Source organism: Pleurodeles waltl, chromosome 3_1 (assembly GCF_031143425.1).
Source record: "Pleurodeles waltl isolate 20211129_DDA chromosome 3_1, aPleWal1.hap1.20221129, whole genome shotgun sequence".
Taxonomy (NCBI): Eukaryota; Metazoa; Chordata; class Amphibia; order Caudata; family Salamandridae; genus Pleurodeles; species Pleurodeles waltl.
In genome coordinates this window covers 287,035,255-287,054,739 of record NC_090440.1, presented here as the reverse complement: position 1 = coordinate 287,054,739, position 19,485 = coordinate 287,035,255, and the positions used below count along the sequence as shown (strand labels likewise).

At 42.4% G+C, this 19,485-nt stretch overlaps 1 protein-coding gene across 2 annotated transcripts in view; it reads left to right on the top strand.

Annotated features, from left to right (window-relative positions):
* TEX9 (testis expressed 9) overlaps positions 1-19,485 on the top strand; it is a 244,686-nt gene that overhangs the window by 38,592 nt on the left and 186,609 nt on the right. For both annotated transcript variants that reach the window (XM_069222420.1, XM_069222421.1), the window contains one exon: positions 14,324-14,372. In XM_069222420.1, the coding sequence (XP_069078521.1) occupies positions 14,324-14,372 (49 nt within the window). The remainder of the gene's footprint in view (positions 1-14,323; positions 14,373-19,485) is intronic.

Sequence of the window (19,485 nt, the reverse complement as noted above, 5' to 3'; positions counted from 1 at the left end):
CTCTGTACCTGCACTAGAAAATATGCAGGGTTCTCAATAAACCATAATCTGGTAATCGAGATAAGTGCAATAGCATTGATGCAAGATGTTGCTCCTCTTTGGACACCAGCAGACTGAAATCACGTAAACTTATATAGCTAACAGTCCAAGCTGTTGTTTCAGCCCAACGAATAAGCTGACAGAGGTGGAGGGAGGGATCGGTCTGACAGAAGGCTCTGTCCAGGACACACATGAGGGGAAGGTGGAGGCAAATCCCCTGAAAATCTTGCGGAAAGTTACGCAACTGAGCCTCAATTCCATTTACAATAAAATTGATGCTCCTATAGGTTGGACTCTGTGTCCACCTGAATATATAATTATGAGGCTCAGCTGACCACAAAACAATTTGAGAGTTTCAAATCTAAGCAAGAGAAATGGCTGTATATTGACAAAGTACTATACCTAAATTAAAGCTCTAAATGAGATCAAGGCCGAATAAGCTTCACACAGCAGGACTACCTTAGGCCACTGACATAGGCAAACCAAAGGACTTTATTGAACATATGCTATTGATGCTGTTCAGGGTTAATAATTTCTCCCCCCCTCTATAGTGGAGAGCGCTCTACACCCTCTTAGGCCACCTGTAGGGTGCCGGTGCATTCAATCATGGCAAGATTATTTCATTTAGGATACAATACTCCACTGGGCTCATGAGAAAAGATCTCCACTATAAAGGAAGTAACATAGTAGTATAGACACCACAATGGCAGTGCAGGCAGTACAATGAGAATATGTGCCACACAAGACAAAACTGCAACAAGCAGGAAATAAATAAACCATGTTACACCTGCACACCTAAAAATACACTGTCAAGGAAAACAGCACATCTCTCCAGTCAGCAGCAAGTTCAGCATTTAGAAAGAAACTAAAACGAGTGACCCATCCCCCAAAAGCTGCAAGAGAGGTCACGACCTCAACTTCCAACTTCAGTGACATTGAATGATAAGACTGGTCTATCTAATTCTATTGGTGGTTGCTGAGGTGATATACATCTCCACTGGTCACATCACCTGCAACATGTAGCAAGGATGTAAGCATTGGTGTTCTGCAAGTGGTTGCAACAGGACTGTGAACAAAAATATTCCTTTGTACAATCACTTCTGACCACCTCCATAGTTAGTGGAGGAATTGGGCTAGCATTGGTGATGTTCTGCATTGGGGTCCTTTTAGTATCGATCCTGCCTGTTTCTTTTCCAAGATGTTATAAACTTAAGGTACATTTGTGGAAAACATTTTCTTGTGGGCTGGGGGCAGGGGGATGCCAGAGAAGGATAGTTGTTAAATGGAATGTTTGAGTTCTGGTGTTACTAAGATTTAACCGGACAATTAGATGGTTAGTCAGGCCAATTAGAAAGCATTGGTAATAGTAAAACATCACAAATGACTAAGCACTGCAAACCAACATTTGGAGTTGCACAGTTATTGTACTGTGGACTTATCTCCCTGCACATTTCTAATGTGGAACGTTAGGAGTTTAAATAACCCACACAGAATTTGCTAGGTTATTACATACTTAGAAAGTAGATGTGGTCCTCTTGCAAGAGGCACGTCTCACTAAAACATCTGAGGGAGCGCTGACCAGAAGGTGCCATCACAAAGCTGCATATCCTATTCCTCTTATGCTTGAAGTATAGCAATATTTATTAAAAGGGGGGCCAAATCCAGCTATTTACGTACAGTAACAGATGATCAGAGAGGACCACTTATATTTTCAGTCCAATAGGGAGGTAAGCACATCGTCTCTATCAACATGTATGGAGCCAACACTTACGAGCCGCAATTCTTTCAATAATATGTAGAATACCATATTATCAATGGCCCCCAAGAGAATAGTTTGGAGTGAACAATTTAATGTCAAAGCCGCAGCCGCGGCTCATATAGGCCATATGTTGGTGGAAGTATGACAGATGAGATGCCCAGGTCCAAACGAGGGCATCTGCGTAATCGATGCATAACAGGGCAGAGGTTAAATTACTACCTGTCCATATGTGATGTCAGCCTTTAGTTGTTGGATGTGCAGCACTTGGCTAAGACTCTTTCAGACGATGCTGAAACTACAGATCTTAGGTACTCCTAAAATAGCTCTCCACTTGAGGCTGCTGCTAGGTGCAATTATGGACAGATTATTTCTGATGGATACTTCTAACCGCATTTTGCTCAAGTTTAGAATATTCTCTGTATGCCAGGCTGCATCTGGAAATTTTCTTAACAGTGCTTCCGCGGACTGCTAGATAATGCTGTTCAGCTCTGTGCTGGCCTTGTTCTGCTCCGGAAGTGATGGAGCGTAGCATATAGGAGCCACCGCTGTGCACCAACGTCCTTTCTACATGGATACAGAGCTTTGCTCGCTTTTCTTCAGTTGACATATTATTCCTAAAAACATTTCCACTATGCAAGAGAACGATGTCCCCACCAAAGACTACAGGGTTCAAACTGTGCTGTGATAGTCGGAAACTGATTATGGTGATGGACTAGCAGAATATGGTTGTCTTTGGTATCTCAACTCAGGGCGCAAATCCAAGTTGTGCAAAGAATTTGCCCTTGTCCATCAAAAGTCGATTCAGGCCCATCTAGCAAAGCTGTATGTCTTCGCAACACCGAAAGAAGTCACAGACCTGGCACAAGTTCTGCTCCAAGTCGAGGGTGTTGACTTCGCCTGCTTTTGAGGCCGCTCCCACCACAAGTCCTCTTTGTGATCGAAGTGATCTGGTAAGTTCAAAATATAAGAAGAATATAAGTGGTTAAAGTGTGACTCAACCCTATCCCTCCACTTTCTGTCCAAAGGGATGTTGGTAGGGCATCAAGGTGCAAATCGATCTCTCTCCCAATCCCAAAATGTGAAACTGATTCCATAGCTCATCCCATTGCACCCTGACTTTAGCAGGCCATCAGCACAGTGGCAGCAGGTCATGGCCTTTAAGGAGACCTTGCTGTGTATTTCTTAGCTCTCTTAATGGTTTCTTCTGGTGTGCCTTCATGCCCCAAGGAGCACATGGACTTCGACTCCACATCCAAGATCTTTGCAAGTTCCTTCTCCACTAACACTGGTCCTGAAATCATTGACGCTGGAGTTCGAGGCCCTGCCAAGTCCAGTATCTGACCTAGAGCTGAATCTGCTTTGACCCAGACTGAGGTCACACCATGACTCCACTCCTGAGCACCCGGATCCTGAATGATGTCATTCAAACAAAACACTTCCTCTTCCACAAAGCATTATCAACTCAATAATGTTGATGGGGATGATTATCCCCGCACTGTTATGATGATGATGATAATGCAAATCTGCTTGGACTTACAGGATACCATCCCTGACAGAGGGTTGGTTTTGCCCCTTGAATTCCCAACGGAGGAGAGCATGTTATTTGCTGTAATGATTAGCTGTGCAGCTGAGGTCCTACACTTACAGCTACTGTCAGTTGAAGTCAAGACAAATGTCTGTATGGAAGTTTTTCACCCTCGGCCTGCCTCGTCTGAGTTCTTACTTCCATTTAATGAAGCCCCAGCTGACACCCTTATGGGCACCTGGGGAAGCCTTGCTCTTTCCCACTAGTGAACAGGCAGGTAGCCAGGCACTGTAGGCTGGCACTGGACAACCCGAACTTTCTTACACAGCATCAGACTCCTGAGAGTTTGGTGGTCCAAGCTTCTACTAGCAAAGTCAAACCTAATGCTTTCCCCATGACTCCTCCAGACAGGGAGTTGAAAAGGGTTGAAGTGTTTGGAAGCAGATTTCTACCCTTGGCAGCTTGTCATTGAGGTAGGCAGTGTGGTCTGCCTCTTAGGCTTTTATACAAATGCTCTCTGAGACATGACCAGCAAGATCTGGCAGATCCATAGGCGTTTCCGGCCTCTTTGGTTCAAATCATTCAGAATGGACAGGATGAAGCAAAATGTCATTAGGGCTGACTGCTTGAGACGGGTTCTGCCCTTAAATGCTTTAAAGAAAGCAGAGTCACAGCATGTTTCTTGGGCCTTTCTACTCTTGTCTGGCCGTGTTCTCAGCAGTTCGGATCCTTTTGAGTCTTCTTCAGAGGGATAAGATATATATGCACCGGCAGACCCCTCACCACCTCAGCAGTCACCCAAGTCATTTCATGGCTGGGATAATCAGACCTTGTGCAGGTGAACAGGGACACTGTTTACTCTCGCTCCCGCTTCTGTGGCAACAGCTTTTAAGCTGCTTTAGTGTGCCCCTAGTGATGCACAGCCACCATGTGGAATGAAAGCTCAAACATTTTCTTCCAGGGTGGCAGGCCATCACATCTGACAGATGGATCCATAGATTGTCCAGTAGGGCTATACCCTACCATTCATTCCCAACCTATCTCAGTTTCCTTCTGCATCAGATCAGCTGTAATAATAGCATCACTAAGTCCTGCTATAAGAGGTGCAGACTCTACTGTCTAAAGAGGCCATCAAGAGGTTCCTTGCTTAGCATTCATTGATGTGTTTTTCTCATGCTATTTCCTCATGCCGAAAAAGGACATAAGCCTTTGTCCTATTTTAGACCTTCGCCTTCTGAATGCCTTCCTGCCTTTTACTGTCACATCCTGGTCTTAGTCCATCGGTGGCAGATTCAGTCTAACATGTTATTTACTTTTTCAAAAGACCGGCAACCTTTCAGAGGTTTGATGAGCAATAATTATTTTGCAGTATCTCCCACCACCTCACTTCTTATAACCCTCAGGTTTAAGGTTGCCACCTGCCTGCTTTTTACCAGCATGACTAGTATTTTAATGTCCTGGCGGATACAAAAATTATGAAAATCACCTAAAGCCTATATTTTTCCCTTGTCAAAACATAGTTTGAACAGTAGATATAACAAAAAAGCACTTTAAATGTGTTGTGCAGCGGTCATAATTATCCAGAGTGACAATTACATTAAACAAAGAAGGGCAATGTTAATAATAAATACAGGTAATTTTCTGGTGAAGCTGTATTTAAGTATTATGCCTGGACCTTTGCAGAATCTTAAAACACAAACAAATGGGTGGTTTTATTCTCTGGTAAAGGTAGCAATACTACCCAAATGACTATCCATGCACTTACCCACCTCTGCCGAATGCTTGCAGTTGGAATGCACTTAGCAAGAGGGCATTCTCAACACCACAAGCATTACTACCTGTCAAAATGAGCCTACAGCTAGTATAACCCACCCAATGGCCATGATACAGCGATCACTGTCGCTGTGCACGTTAAGCTTGTTTTGGGATTTTTTTCCCCCTAGGTAGTTTTGCATGTTAATATTCAATTCATTACATCTCATCACAAAGAAATACAGCCTTCATTCAGTTTCATTACTGTGGGACAGAATGTGAGACACCTGCAGCTTGGATCTATTGCAGATGGACCTGTGCTCTATTGTGTTGGATACAGGTGTATTAGGGTGTTCAACAGTGATTGAAGGGGCAGAGGGATGAAATTTGACCCTGCCCCCTGTTTCTGAAGTTCTCCAACTGGATGAGTGTTGTCAGTAGGAGGAAGCAGTCACAGGAGAGTTGGCTGTCATATATCCTATTTCAGCCCAAGGACTAGGCTGTAGTGGTGTAGTAGGTTTATCCTGAGGCTGTAATTCTTTATTTAGATCCTTCTCAGCTGTTATGCCTCATGAAGCATTTTTGCCTTGTTTCGCACATGCGCAATACCTTCTGTGATGGAATTGGCGTGGAAGAAAGCTGGCTCTGTGCATGCGTGGTACCAGTTCAGGACAGGGCACGAGGGGTTTTCATTGCCGTGTTTAAAGGGAAACAGTCTTTACAACACAAGTTTTACATTGTAGTGCCTTTACCACGCATTTATCACTACACAAGTTTTTACCACATATAGACCTTTACCACACATGCCTTTACCATGCATTAAAGGTAAGTATGGGGGTCTCCCCAAAAAACATAAAAAATATTCATATATATATATATATATATATATATATATATATATATATATATATATATATATATATATATATATATATATATATATACATACATACATACATACATACACACATACACTTACCATACAAATACTTACCTTAGTTAGGCTAACAATGTGTGGTAATGACACGCGAGGTAAAAGCATATGCGTGCTAAAAATGTGCAGGATAAAAAATAAATGTGTTGTGAGAGCATGCAATGTGTTTGTTTACCTGTGTCATACAACCATATTTAAAGTTATTGGAAGGTGATACTTGGTTACATTTCCGTGGTGTAACCGAAACACAGGTATTGCTTGCTGTTTCTTGCTGTTTGGTAGGCTTTGGCACTATGGGCATTCACTTAAGGAAAAGGAGGAGTAACCATAAGGACTGGGATATATGAGGCTTCTACTTCTAAGTTCCTTACTGCAGAATTAAAAAGCCTTTTTAAGGTGGTTCAAGCCAGGTCTGAATGTTCAGCACTTACTGAAGCATTGGAGAAGCAGGTGAAGCCTTTATCCAATATAATAAGTACTCAAACACTTGCTGGAGGGGCAACTATTTATGCTCAAAACATTTATTTGAAAGAATGGCCTACTGATGCGGCACAGAAATCTGTGGTGTTTTGGATGCCATTTGAGGGAAGCAGATCCAGATTATCATTTGCTTGATTTTTAAGGAAAAGAAGTACTCTTTGTCCTTGCAACAGAATGTTGATTCTGCGTCAAGATCATATTGCTTTTCTTCAACATTTTCCTTGCGCCTGCCCATAAGAAGGGCTGGGCAACAACAGCAATTTTCTTTTTTCAAAATTCGAAAAGAAAAAAAGGAACAAAGGCCAAGGGAATCAAAAGGGAAACTCAGAGTCTCCCATCAAGTGCTTCCGACTATGTCAGAGAAAAACTTTCCTCAACCAGTGGGTCGAAGAATAGGATTCTTCCAAGCAGCATGGGAGGAATCTGCTTCGATGCCAGGGTTATTCAGGTGTAAAGGAGGGTTAGCAATAGCTTTTAGGCAGACACTGGTAGATTTTGGGATTATTCCTTCACCAGAACCTAATGAAGATGATGAGAGTGGAACTTCAGTGTCCTGATTAAGAAATCTGTTGTTCCAGTGCTGAGAGGGTCAAGGGAGTGTATTCAAGGATCCTCTTAGCCCTCAAATCTTCAGGAAACTTCAGGTTAACTATAAACCTAACTGGAAGGAGCAAGTGGATGGGGGAATCCCATTCAAGGTGGAGACTTAATAAAGGATTATTCCTTTAATTCTGGATAAAACATGGTCACAGAGAATCTAACCTATGCCGAATTGTATATCCCTTATGCTAAAATGCAGGTTTTGTGCCCTACGGGAGCACTATCACTTCCAGACTTGCCTTTTTGGCTCAAGTCTTCCCCAAGGATGTTTAGGAAAATGATGCCTCTCTTGGTGGCTCTTCTTCATCTGCAGGGATGGAGTGGGTTTCCCTATTTGGACATTTGGCTTTGCCATGATCCATCTGGGAAGGAGGTGATGGCGGGTTAGAAGATAATGAAGGATAGTGTAGAGCGTTCAAGTCTGTTAATCAACTTGGAGAAACACAAACTGGACCCATTTCAGGGCACAATTTTCATCTGAGACTGTTTCTGGACAGATATTGACATGCTTTTTCTGCCAGAGAAGAGAGCGTTGAGATTGATAATTACATTTATGTTCCTGTTATACCAAACAAAGGCACCAGTGAGATTGTGGCTGAAACTTCAGGGACACATTGTTCTTGTATGTGTGTGTTTCTCGTCCCTTGGGGAAACTTTGTTTGAGACCTCTTTTAGCATAAAACATGGTGGAGGCTGTCTTCATCTGACTGAGAAAAGAAAATTCCTGTAACAGACCAGATCAGAGGACAGCTACAGTGGTAGCAGGAAAGGAGTTCTTGAGCAAGTGGTTTTTCTACAATCCTCCCCGGTGATTACAACAGATGCCATCCCTATAGATTGAAGAGCAACATTAGGAATGAAAGTGTTTGAAATTGGGGTTTCTGGTTGGCAGAGGTATGCACGCTGTCCAAGCAGGAACCACAATCCTGGCCAGGGTAAGTCAGATACACACTGAAAGTTTACCTATGATCACCCTCTGGTAGCTTGGCACAGAGCATTCAGGCTTAAGGCAATGTGTAAAGTATTTGTGAAACACTTCAAACAGTGACAACACCACATAAAAAAGACACAATACCTGGTTAGAAGAATAGAGATTAATTTTATGAGTAAAACAAGGACTGAATGACAAAAATCCAATAAGTAAAGGTTGGGATATGAATTTTTAAACATTAAAATGCAATATAATGCTTAAAAGCATAAAATGCCAACCAGGGCCATCTGGTTGTGCAAGACCAGGTAAAATCCAAATGTTCAGGCCGACCGCGATGGGGCGTGAGTTGGATACAGTCGCAGGTAAGTCCCGCTGAAGTTTTGCTTTTTCAGAATTGAGCCAAGAGTTCCATTTATGGGAAAGAATTTCGCCGGGCGCAAGGAGAGAGTCACTGGTCCATTGCATGAAGAGTTGGCTGGGCGTTGTGGACAGCGGACTGGAGCTTCGCAGTTTTGAGCTGCGATGCATGCTGTGCAAAGACAAACTTGCGGCGGCTCGTGTTGATTCTACATGCGAGCGGCACGGCTCTAGTGTGAGAGGGCCCGTTTTTGGTTGCGAAGAGCATAATATCTTGAATTCAGGAGGCACAAAACCACTTCTAAGGGCCCAGGACTGGAGGGGTGCCTCTTAAGAGTCTGGAGCTGGTTGAAGACTGGTTTCGGAGCTGTAGCAGATGTGTTGGAATTCTTTTGTGTCCCTGATACTTCAGAAGAACAGGAAACAAGCCAGCAAACCCTTGAGTGACTTTGGTTCTGGGTTGGAGAGATGCAGATTCAGTCCCTCTCACTCACAGGCAGTAGGGCAGCAGACAGCAAGTCAGCTCAGCAAAGCAGTAGTCCAGCAGAGTGATATTCCTTGTAGCAGCACAGCAGCTCTTCTTCCTGGCAAAGTATCCACAGGTCGAGAAGTGCACTCAGTTGGTGGTGTCAGAGGTCCAGTACCGAGTTGTGCCTTTGAAGTGGGGAGACTTCAAACAAGGGTCTTTGAAGTGCACAGATGCCCTCTCTTCTGCCTTGGCCCCAGACACACTACAGGGGGTATGCAGCTCTTTTTGTGTGGCAGGGCACGGCCATTTCAGGTGTCAGCCCCTCCCATCCTGCCCAGGGTGGCCCATCAGGATGTTGATAGCTAATTTGCCACACTTAAGCTCCATTTGTTTGGGGCTGTCTAGAGGGAATGTACAAGCCCAGCTGTCACCGCACTCCAGATGTGTATTGCCGTCGGGCAGTAGGCACCAAATGTTCAAAGTAAAAACAAAAAATGGCAACTTTCTAAAAGTGGCATTTTCAGAACTGCAGTTTACAAAAACAACTTTACTGTAAGTTATTTTAAATTGAGCCCAGAGACACCAAACTTGACAGAACTTATCTCTTCCAGATTGTGAATTACATGTATAAGATGTAATAAGGTAATCCCAATGTTATCCTAGGTAGAGATAGGCCTTCCAGTAGTGAAAAAACACATTTGAGTTTTTCACTACCAGGGCATGCAAAACCTAAAAGTGAATGCCCTGCCGTTTAAATTCCTTGCACCTTGCCCTGGGCCTATCGTAGAAGTGATGTATATGTCTAAAAAGAGAAGGTTTACGCCTGGCAAGAGGTTTAACTTGCCAGTTTGAGATGTCAGTTTAAAATTGCACACAAAGACTGTGCAATGGCAGGCCGCCTGAGTCATGGTTAGAGGGCTACTTAAGTGGGTGGCAGAATCAGTGCTGCAGGCCCACTAGGATCATTTAATTTACAGGCCCTGGGCACACATAGTGCAGTTTACTAGGGACTTGTAAGTAAATTAAATATGCCAATTGGGTATGAGCCAATATTACCATGTTTTAGGGGACAGAGCACAAGCACTTTAGCACTGGTAAAGTGTACAGTCCTAAAGCCAGCAAAAACTAGGTCAGAAAATGGAGGGCAGTAGGCAAAACGTGGAGGGGGAAGACCACCCTAAGGCTGTCAGGTCTAACACGGAGGCTCAGGGAAGATGGTCAATGATCGACAAGAAAAGTGCATCGAATTGGAAAGAATTATCAGCAATCCTTCAAGCAATGCAGTATTTCAGGATGAACATTCTAAATCACAGTGTGATTATCAGGACAAGGCAATACAATATAATTCTCATAAGTAAACACACAGGGCAGAGGGACAGGATCTACCTCTCTGTCTGGTGGCTCTGAAGATTGGAAGTTTGGCAGAGAGTCTTCCCCTTTTTCCTGAGGGTACTCGCATCAGGGGAGAGAAGTACATAGTAGTGGACAGAATAAGCAGTGTTTTCTTATCTTCCAAAAATGTTTCTTTCCCCACGCTTTTGGTCTCCCAAATATGTCAGAAGTTCGGGGAGCCTTTCCTATACATTTTTGCTTCAAGTGAAGATTCTCATCTACCAAGGTTCTCCTCTCAGTGTCAGGATCCAGAAGCATTGTGGTAGATATGCAGTCTTCACTTTGACATCCCTTTCTTATAAATGCATTCCTACCTATTCCACACTTCCCTCTCTTTATTACAGTGGGGCAGAGGGATGCAGGATAGGTCCCAGGAGTAATCCTATTTTTTACCGTCCTTCCTGGCTTCTCCAAAAGTCTCTGGCCATTTTTCCTCACTGGAGAATCCCATTGTCTCAATTTTCTCGGATCAGTAGGTTGGCTCCCTCTTCTGAAGCTGGCCCTATTCGCATGCAGGTGGAACGGACTGGGCCATATAGCAGGATGTGGTTCCTTTGTAAAGGAAACTCATCATTCAAGTAAGTGCAGAATGCAGGTTTATTCAGTACATAGATGGAGCCACCTCTTGACTTGACGCAGTGCTAACAGCTGTCAACTCTAGGACACCCCGCAAATCAGAGGTAGAACCTTACAGGGCTAACACTCTACTAATACATCACAACCTTAATTTAAATTATTTTTTTTATAAGCAACATATAATCATAAGGTACATAACTGATAATGTGGAAAACAAGAAATATCAATCAACATTTGCTATTTAAGTGATTATTCAGCAATAGAATTCAACACATAACATATTAGCATGAAGGGACGAGCTAATAAAAGAAGCCTTGTATAAATAAAAGCAGAGCCAGTATACTTACAAAATAAATGCCCCAAAAACCCAATGTTCTTCCTCCAAAACTCACATTTCTCTCTTTTCACTACTACACCATTTTTCTAAAAAATGGGCAGTGCCAAACTGAGTACTGCATCTTTAACTTCCAGAGTTTTAGAAAACATGAGTACATCTACCTGGAATGCCAAGACACCTCGAACATCCTTTAATAACTGCTGCATAATACACCGGAAAGCCGAAGCCGCTGAGGCCAGACCAAACTGTATCCTCCAAAACTGAAAACTACCAAAAGGTGAATTAAAAGCAGTATAGTGCCTCGAACTTTCTTCAAGAACAACTTGATGGTTCGCTGATGCCAGATAAATCTTGGATAACCACTTTGCACCTTTAAGTTCTTCTAAAAGGTTGATGATTTTTGGCAGAGGAAACTAATCCACCCAGATATCCTTATTAAGACTCCTTAACTCAGTGCACAAGCGCATGTCACCATTACGCCTACGAGCTACAACAATGGGCGAAGACCAAAGACTTGATTCAATAGGTTTAATAACCCCTCTCATATGCAACTTTTCTAGCTCTCGTTTAAGATCATCTCTCAAACTGAACGGTACTGATCTGAGTTTGTGCTTGACAAGAACTGCCGTCTTACTTTTATCCTGTGCTTGAATCCAGTATTGTACCCCAAATCACTTGTGAACGCCTTATGGAACTCGTTTTGCAATATATCAATGGCTCTTTAACCACCATGATCTGTTCACTAGTCCCAGGTTTGAGCACCATCCCAAAAAGACCCTGATGGCACCATCCTAAGGTGTTAAGTCCCTTCACTGCCACATAGAGCTTACCTTGTATTCTGCACCCCTTACATTCTAGGACAGCTTTAATATATATTTGAAGCTCAATTCTCCTGCCTTCATACGACACTGGGGCCCAGCAGGTGGTAACGTCTTTCTTGTTGCCCCATGTTTTCCTAAACAATTCTGAGGTAACCATAGTTATCCGTGGCCCGAGTTGACCAGTAAATGTAATGTTTTACCACCCACTACAGCGTTCACATACGGGTGAACACACTCATTCAGACCGCCCGTGACTACTCCTGCAACGATCACCACGACAATCATATCCTGGAAATCCTTTACCAATTGCTGGTCCACATCATCGTTCACCTCCATGACACAATTGACTTTTGGACTTCTGTTAACCCTACTTTGATACACCTTCGCAAAGTGACCCATTTTACCACACTTGCGATACACTACTGTCCTTGCTGGACACCCTTTGGAATTCCTCCCATGAGGGACATTACCACATTTAAAACATATGTTTGTATATTTAAAAAAATTGTCTATCCATGCTTTTGTTATCCTTTCGTGCTGGAGAATAATTGGAGGCTGCATTAACATTATCATTCTCTTTAGACTGTGCTGCCGGCTCTTTGAGGACAGTTGTGCCAATTCAATACTTTTTGATACTCAAATAACCTCTTCAAGAGAGGGATCTCCCATTGTCAGTAATTTCTGCTGAATATGCCTGTCCAGACAATGCCCAAGAAAGTAGTCTCTGATAAGTTGGTCATGAAATGCCCCCAATTGACACCCTGAGCAGAATTTCCTCAGCATGATTATGTAATCACCAACATACTCATTATGTAATTGTTCTCTTTTAAAAGATTTATGACCCACAACTACCAAACTGGCTTGTTTGTCAAATCTTATGGTAAACTTCATTATGGGCTCCTGATATTCATCTACTGCTTCATCCTCCCCAACACATCATCCAGCAAATGTTTGAAAATTGCTTGCCCTCAAAACCTAAAGAGTGTAACAGTAAGTATTTTTTTCTCTCTGTCTGAAGCGTGACACACCCATTGCCCCAAAGTATGTCTCAAATCCATCCAGCCATTGTTTCCATGGTATTGCAGGGTTTACAGGAGATTCCAAAAATGGAGGTGGAGCATTAACAGACCTCATACTGACTCTTATAAGAATGAGAGAATAAAACACACAAAAATGTTTCTCCGTAAGCACTTATCAATAATTCACGGCTGATCGTGTCAATCTTAGGAAAGAGACCCACTCACACTCAGACTAGATAAATTGTCCCAGAAAGTATCACACTGTTGTACTCGTCTCTGTTGAACCAGTGATCCATAGTAGATCCTTGAAGATAGTTTTGATAGTTTTGTTTAAACATAATGCATAGGGAACAAGAGATATTGCTGCCTTGGTTTTTTTCCTGCTTCATCTTTCAAGGAGGATGAACTTTTTCATTTATTGAATGTAAGAAGAGTAATTGAAATGTATCTCAAAAGAGCTGGGGGGTATCGGAAATCCAAACTTCTCTTAGTAACTTTTAGTTGAATATCCAGGGTCAGAGAACTTTCATATTGCGTTGTCGATTAATCAGATCAACTGTTGTTTTGGCATATTCTTTAGCCAGTATCCCTCTACCAGGTGGAATACAAGGGGGGTCCACTGGGTGGCAGTCAATTGGGCAGAAGCACAGGGGGATACTCTGTTTGAAACTTGTTGAGTAGCCAATTGGGCGTTCGCTCAAATGTTTCTTAAGCACTAACTTATTGGGAGTGTAACGGAGGGTAAATTATTTGGTTAAAATGTGTTTAATGCAGTATATTCTGCTTAATTTACTTATGTTGTAGGTGCACTGATTTAACAATAAACAGGCATGCCTAGTGTAGTTTTTAAATTATAGAAGCATTTGGGTTGATCATGAAGACCAGCTTATGCTTGGATAACTCTCAAAAGTAAAGAGGATATGGGGTGTATTGATAATGCCTGCTTACTTCCTGCAAAATCTTATTATCCTTGGTCCTTATTGTTCTCATCACAGTCATTATGACTTACTCTGATGGCTAGCTTTCATGGGCTGAGGATTGTGAGAGAGTGAGTTGTATAGGCTAGTTGTTATAGCACCTTGAGGTTGGGTGGAGCTAACCCCTCCACTTTCTGTTTTCCTCTCGCGATTGAGGTGGGATCCACCTCAAAAAGTAGTACAATAGGTACTAAGAATATTCAGATTTACTGGAACGTAACTGGGCATTCCCTTATTTCTGCTTGTATTTTAAAGTATTTAGTAATTTCCTTCTCCCTCCATTTGGGTGTAACAGTACTAAAATTTGATATGCAGTAAAGTATTACAATCATTAAATGTCTTTTTTACCCAACAGAGAGCTTCTCTCTCCTGAAGTACCAACTTTAACACTTTCACATGCAAAGGTATTTTAATTTATATTATTTTTATATCATTTATTAAATTAACGTTTTAACATTGCTATTTTCAGATTGAATTCATATGTTTTCCACTAAAATTGTGTAACTATGCCACATATACTTACTCATATGTATATCACCACAATTGCTCTAAGTGGAATAAGAAAGGTGGGAATGTACTAAAAGTGGTGTGGCCTCGCAAGTTTATAAAAAAAAAACCCCACCTTAAGCAGCGTGTCCTGTGTAATTAAGAGTGTGTCTTAATACATAGGAAATGTAATCCTATGCTTGATAAAATCACATATAGTTTTATAGGATGTTTATTTAATAGTTTATATAGCACCATTATCTTGAACCATAAGTTAACAGGGTAAGTGTAAACATAAGCAATAATAACTTGGTTATTCATTTGGAATTAAATAGTATTGTAAACCCTCAGGCACCAATAGCAAATGACAATATCCAATTTCTTACTAATCCTCTACTAAGCATATGACAGGCAGGTTTGACCCCTTTTTTGGCTATTTGGGGTAGTTCGTGCTTAGGCCTTCATAACTTTTTGTCCACATACGCTATCCACTCCAAATTTACGTCCTTTTTTTCCCCAACATCCTAGGGATTCTAAAGGTACCCAGAGCTTGTGGCTGCAGAAGAAAGCATGTGTTTTTTCCCCTGAAAATGGCATCAACAAAGGGTTTGCAGTGCTAAAATCACCATCTTCACAGATTTCACAAACGCATAGTTGATTCAGAAAACCAAGTTTTTCAACACAATTTTGGCATTTTACTGGGACATACCCCATTTTTACTATTTTTGTGCTTTCAGCCTCCTTCCAGTTAGTGACAGAAATGGGTGTGAAACCAATGCTGGATCCCGGACCGCTAAACATTTCTGAAACGCAGACAAAATTCTGAACTCAGCAAGGGGTAATTTGTGTAGATCCTTCAACGTTTTCCTACAGAAAGTAAAAGCTGAAATAAAAAAATATTGAAATTGAGGTGAAAAAAAGAGCAATTTCTGTCCACGTTTTCTTCTATAACTTTTTCCAGCTATGGCAGATTTTTGAAAGCAATATACTGTTATGTCTGCGGGACTCTTCTGGTTGCGAGATATATAGGGCTTGTAAGTTCATCAAGAACCCTAGGTACCCAGAGCCAATAAAGGAGCTGCACATTACAATGGATTTTCATTGTATACTGGGTATACAGCAATTCATTTGGTGAAATATAAAGAGTGAAAAATAGGTATCAAGAAAACCTTTGTATTTCCAAAATGGGCACAAGATAAGGTATTGAGAAGCAGTGGTTATTTGCACATCTCTGAATTCCAGGATCCTCATACTAGCATGTGAATTACAGGGCATTTCACAATTAAACCTCTTTTTTACCCAGTGTCTTACATTTGGAAGGAAAAATGTAGAGAAAGACAAGGGTCAATAACACTTGTTCTTCTATAAAATGGTACCTCACTTGTGTAGGTAGGCCTAGTGCCTGCGACTGGAAATGCAACATGGACACATCACATGTTTACACTGAAATCTGACTTGTTTTTTTAAACGTGCTGTGTATTTATTTAGCTCTAGCTCAGCCGGCACCTAGGGAAACCTACCAAACCTGTGTGTTTTGTAAAACTAGACACCTAGGGAATCCAGGATGGGGTGACGTGTGGGGCTCTCACCAGGTTCTGTTACCCAGAATCCTTTGCAAACCTCAAAGTGGCAAAAAAACACTTTTGCCGCAGATTTCTGTGATAGAAAGTTATGGAATTTGACAGGAGCCACAAACTTCCTTCCACCCAGCATTCCCCCAAGTCTCCCGATAAACATGGTACCTTACTTGTGTTGGTAGGCCTAGTGCCTGCGTCAGGAAACGGCCCAAAACACAACATGGACACATCAAAGTTTTACATTGAAAACCAGCGTGTTTTTTGGAAAGTGCCCAGCTGTGGATTTTGGTCTTTAGCTCAGCCGGTACCTAGGAAAACCTAGCAAACCTGGACATTTCTGAAAACTAGACACCTAGGGGAACTGAGGATGGGGTAACTTGTGGCGCTCTTACCAGGTTCTGTTACCCAGAATCCATTGCAAACCTCATAATTTGGTAAAAAAAACACATTTTCCTCACATTTCGGTGATAGAAATTTCTGGAATCTGAGAGGAGCCACATATTTCCTTCCACTCAAAATTCCCCCAAGTCTCCCAATAAAAATGGTACCTCACTTGTGTGGGTAGGCCTAGTGCCCGTGTAAGGAATGGATCACACAACGGTCAATGTTAGTCCTTACATGAGGGCAACTGCTGACCCTGGGGTGATCCATTCCTGATGCAGGCACTAGTTACAGGCACTCAGGTGGGGTAGCATTTCTATCAGGACAGGTGGGGAAACACTGGGTGGTAGGAAGTTTGTGGATCCCAGCATTCTCCTGTAGTTTGTGTGACAGAAATGCAAGAATAAATTGAGTTTTTGTTTAACATTTCTCACCTTTGCAGGGTATTCTCGGTAAGAAAACTTTGGGGAATCCACACAAGCCACACCTCTGTGGACTCCTCCGGGTGTCTAGTTTCCAGAAATGTCTGGTTTTGGTAGGTCACCATATATGGCCGCCGATCCCAGGACCAAAAATGCAGGTGCCTGCCTTACAAACCCAGGTTGTTTTGTGATAAGATATTTTTGATGTCTCCACAATACGATTTGGGTGGTGGAATTTGGGGTAGGACTAAATTGGGGAGCTCCCAAGAGAGCACTTTCTCTGTGCTTGCCTCTCTGGGTTGGGCTAACCCGCTATTGTCCAGCTGCCCAGACTGTGCTTGTGAAGGGACAGCAGGACTGTCCTCAACACCGCCCTCAGAAACACTGGAAGAGGAGTTGTCGGATGGGACTCAGATGACTGAAAAATCACTCCCAGAGTCTGCGCCATTGTCCTATCCCTGAGATGCTGCCTCAGTCTCTGATCCTACGTCAGAGCTGTCATCTATGGCCCGAGTTAGGGTTTGAGCAGCAGTCATCCAACGAGACGCCATCTCTTCTACTGGCTAAACTGTTGCTGTAAAACACTAGCCTACGTAGACAGTCACAAAATTGCTGGTGGGTTTGTGTTTGTGATGCGTGCAACAGTAAAGGTCACCCTACATTCGCTTTTTCCCTCAATCTGCACGTTCCTTCACGACACTCAAAAAACCCAAAAAAGACACACTATTACTTCACCTTTCACATACCAATCGTCAGTCTTTAGTGCCTCTGGCGCCCAGTCCAACAATCATTATTGGTGTTCCCACTCCCATGACCTTTTCCTCTGATTCACTCACTACCGCCCAGCAAATGTGCCCTTCATCTCTCCATAGCCCCCCTCGCACATACATTTTATTTGTATTGTACCGCAGGTACTGGCGAGCTTTACTAATGCACGCCGCTATTCATATAAAATACAGATTTGATCTTTCCAGTAGTCATATAAACCTTCTACGCTACTTTATGGCATCAAAACTACCACTAGACAAAAGTCAGATCCTTTTCTAGCAGAAACATAATCACAAGAGTTACTTGACTTTTTTTATTTCTGCCTAAAAGCTACAGTTGAAATGCATAAGTTGAAGTATGTGCATTGCTTTGAAGATGCAAGCTGCAAGAGAACTGGTGGCGAAAATATATATCTGTGGGTGTGGTTTCCCTAGGGGCTGGTTGCAGCCCCCAGGGAAACCACACATGCATTGACAAAAGTGATATATAGATAGGTCTATCGATAGATAGTTCTATATGTATCGGAGTAGGAAGTGTCCCTACCAGCTGCTTCCTGCTCCGGTGGGGAAAACAAAGTGTGACGTCAGTGCGCCTTGCGGCGAGCTGACGTCGCAAAGGGGTGGGTGAGGGGCAGGGGGAGACACGGAAGCTCTTCTGTGTCTCCCAAGGGGTATTTAAATGAAAAATAAATCCTCCGGTGCGTCGCACTGGAAGATTTTTTAAACCCCTCCCTGGTGTCGCCCACAGGCCATGACCTGCACAAGTGGCCGACTCCCGCACCAATGGGGTTAAGGACAGCTGTAGTGTTCTGTTGTGAAAGACCTCTTGTCATATGTAGAACATATGCAACGTATTAAAGTCATTGATAGAGTGGGCTTTGGATTACCACTCTGGTCATGATTACATGGCTTTCTTGACTATCTTAGTGCAATGCTCTCAAGCAGTAGCTTTTATCTCTGGTCTTGTTTTTGTCCTGCCCTTGGAGCATAGCCTCTTTACCATTGTTTTGACTGAATGACTTGTATCCTCCCACTGTTGAAATCAGGAAACTTTTTTTTTTTTCATTACTGTTTAAGACTCCGTGGGAGAGGAGGTCTTTCATTGCTCTCTTCCTGCTGCTTCTCGTCACTTCACATGCTTGTCCTTTGCTCGTCCATCCCTCGGCTTTCCACCCCTTTCTTTGTTTTTTTCTCTGTTATCATTTTTGATTGGGACCTGCAATATTACACTGAAAGAGAGCTAGTCACTTCTATTTGAGGGACATCCCTTGCATACTTTATTCTCTTAAGTTACCATTCTAAAATGACCATACTCTATCTGGGAACAGCAAATTAAGAATAAAATATAATAAATGAAAACAGTTACAAGACGGCTACCATGAATAAGCACATGTGCCTTAGTCGCAGGCCATTTTGTAATAGTTTTTGTTATACTTAGAAGAGAAAAATCCATACGCATGCACACATGGATGGCTATGTTTGAATGGTTGGCCATGATGTATACCAAGCCATTAGCTCTAGCTTGCGTTTGGTAGGCAAGATCTGCTGGCTTTTCCAATGCTTGTTTCTTTAGCCAGTGAACAATCAGAATGGAGGCCCACATAGGAACTTGATACACTGACCTTTTTAGGTTTTGCCTGCATGCGCGCTTGCAAAATGTATTGTTAATTACAACAAAAATGTTTAAAAAAAAAAAAAAAAAAAAGCTTAAAACCAGCCCCTTACATAACTGAACTTACCAATGGCTTACTCCAATGTCGCTCTGATTCACGTGCTTCTGATTATCCAGCACGTCGTCTGCACATCACTTCCTGTTGTCTTCTTCGCCAATCGTGCTGTGAAGTTGCCTCTGTACTTTGTACTCCTTACGGTCACTTCCCATTG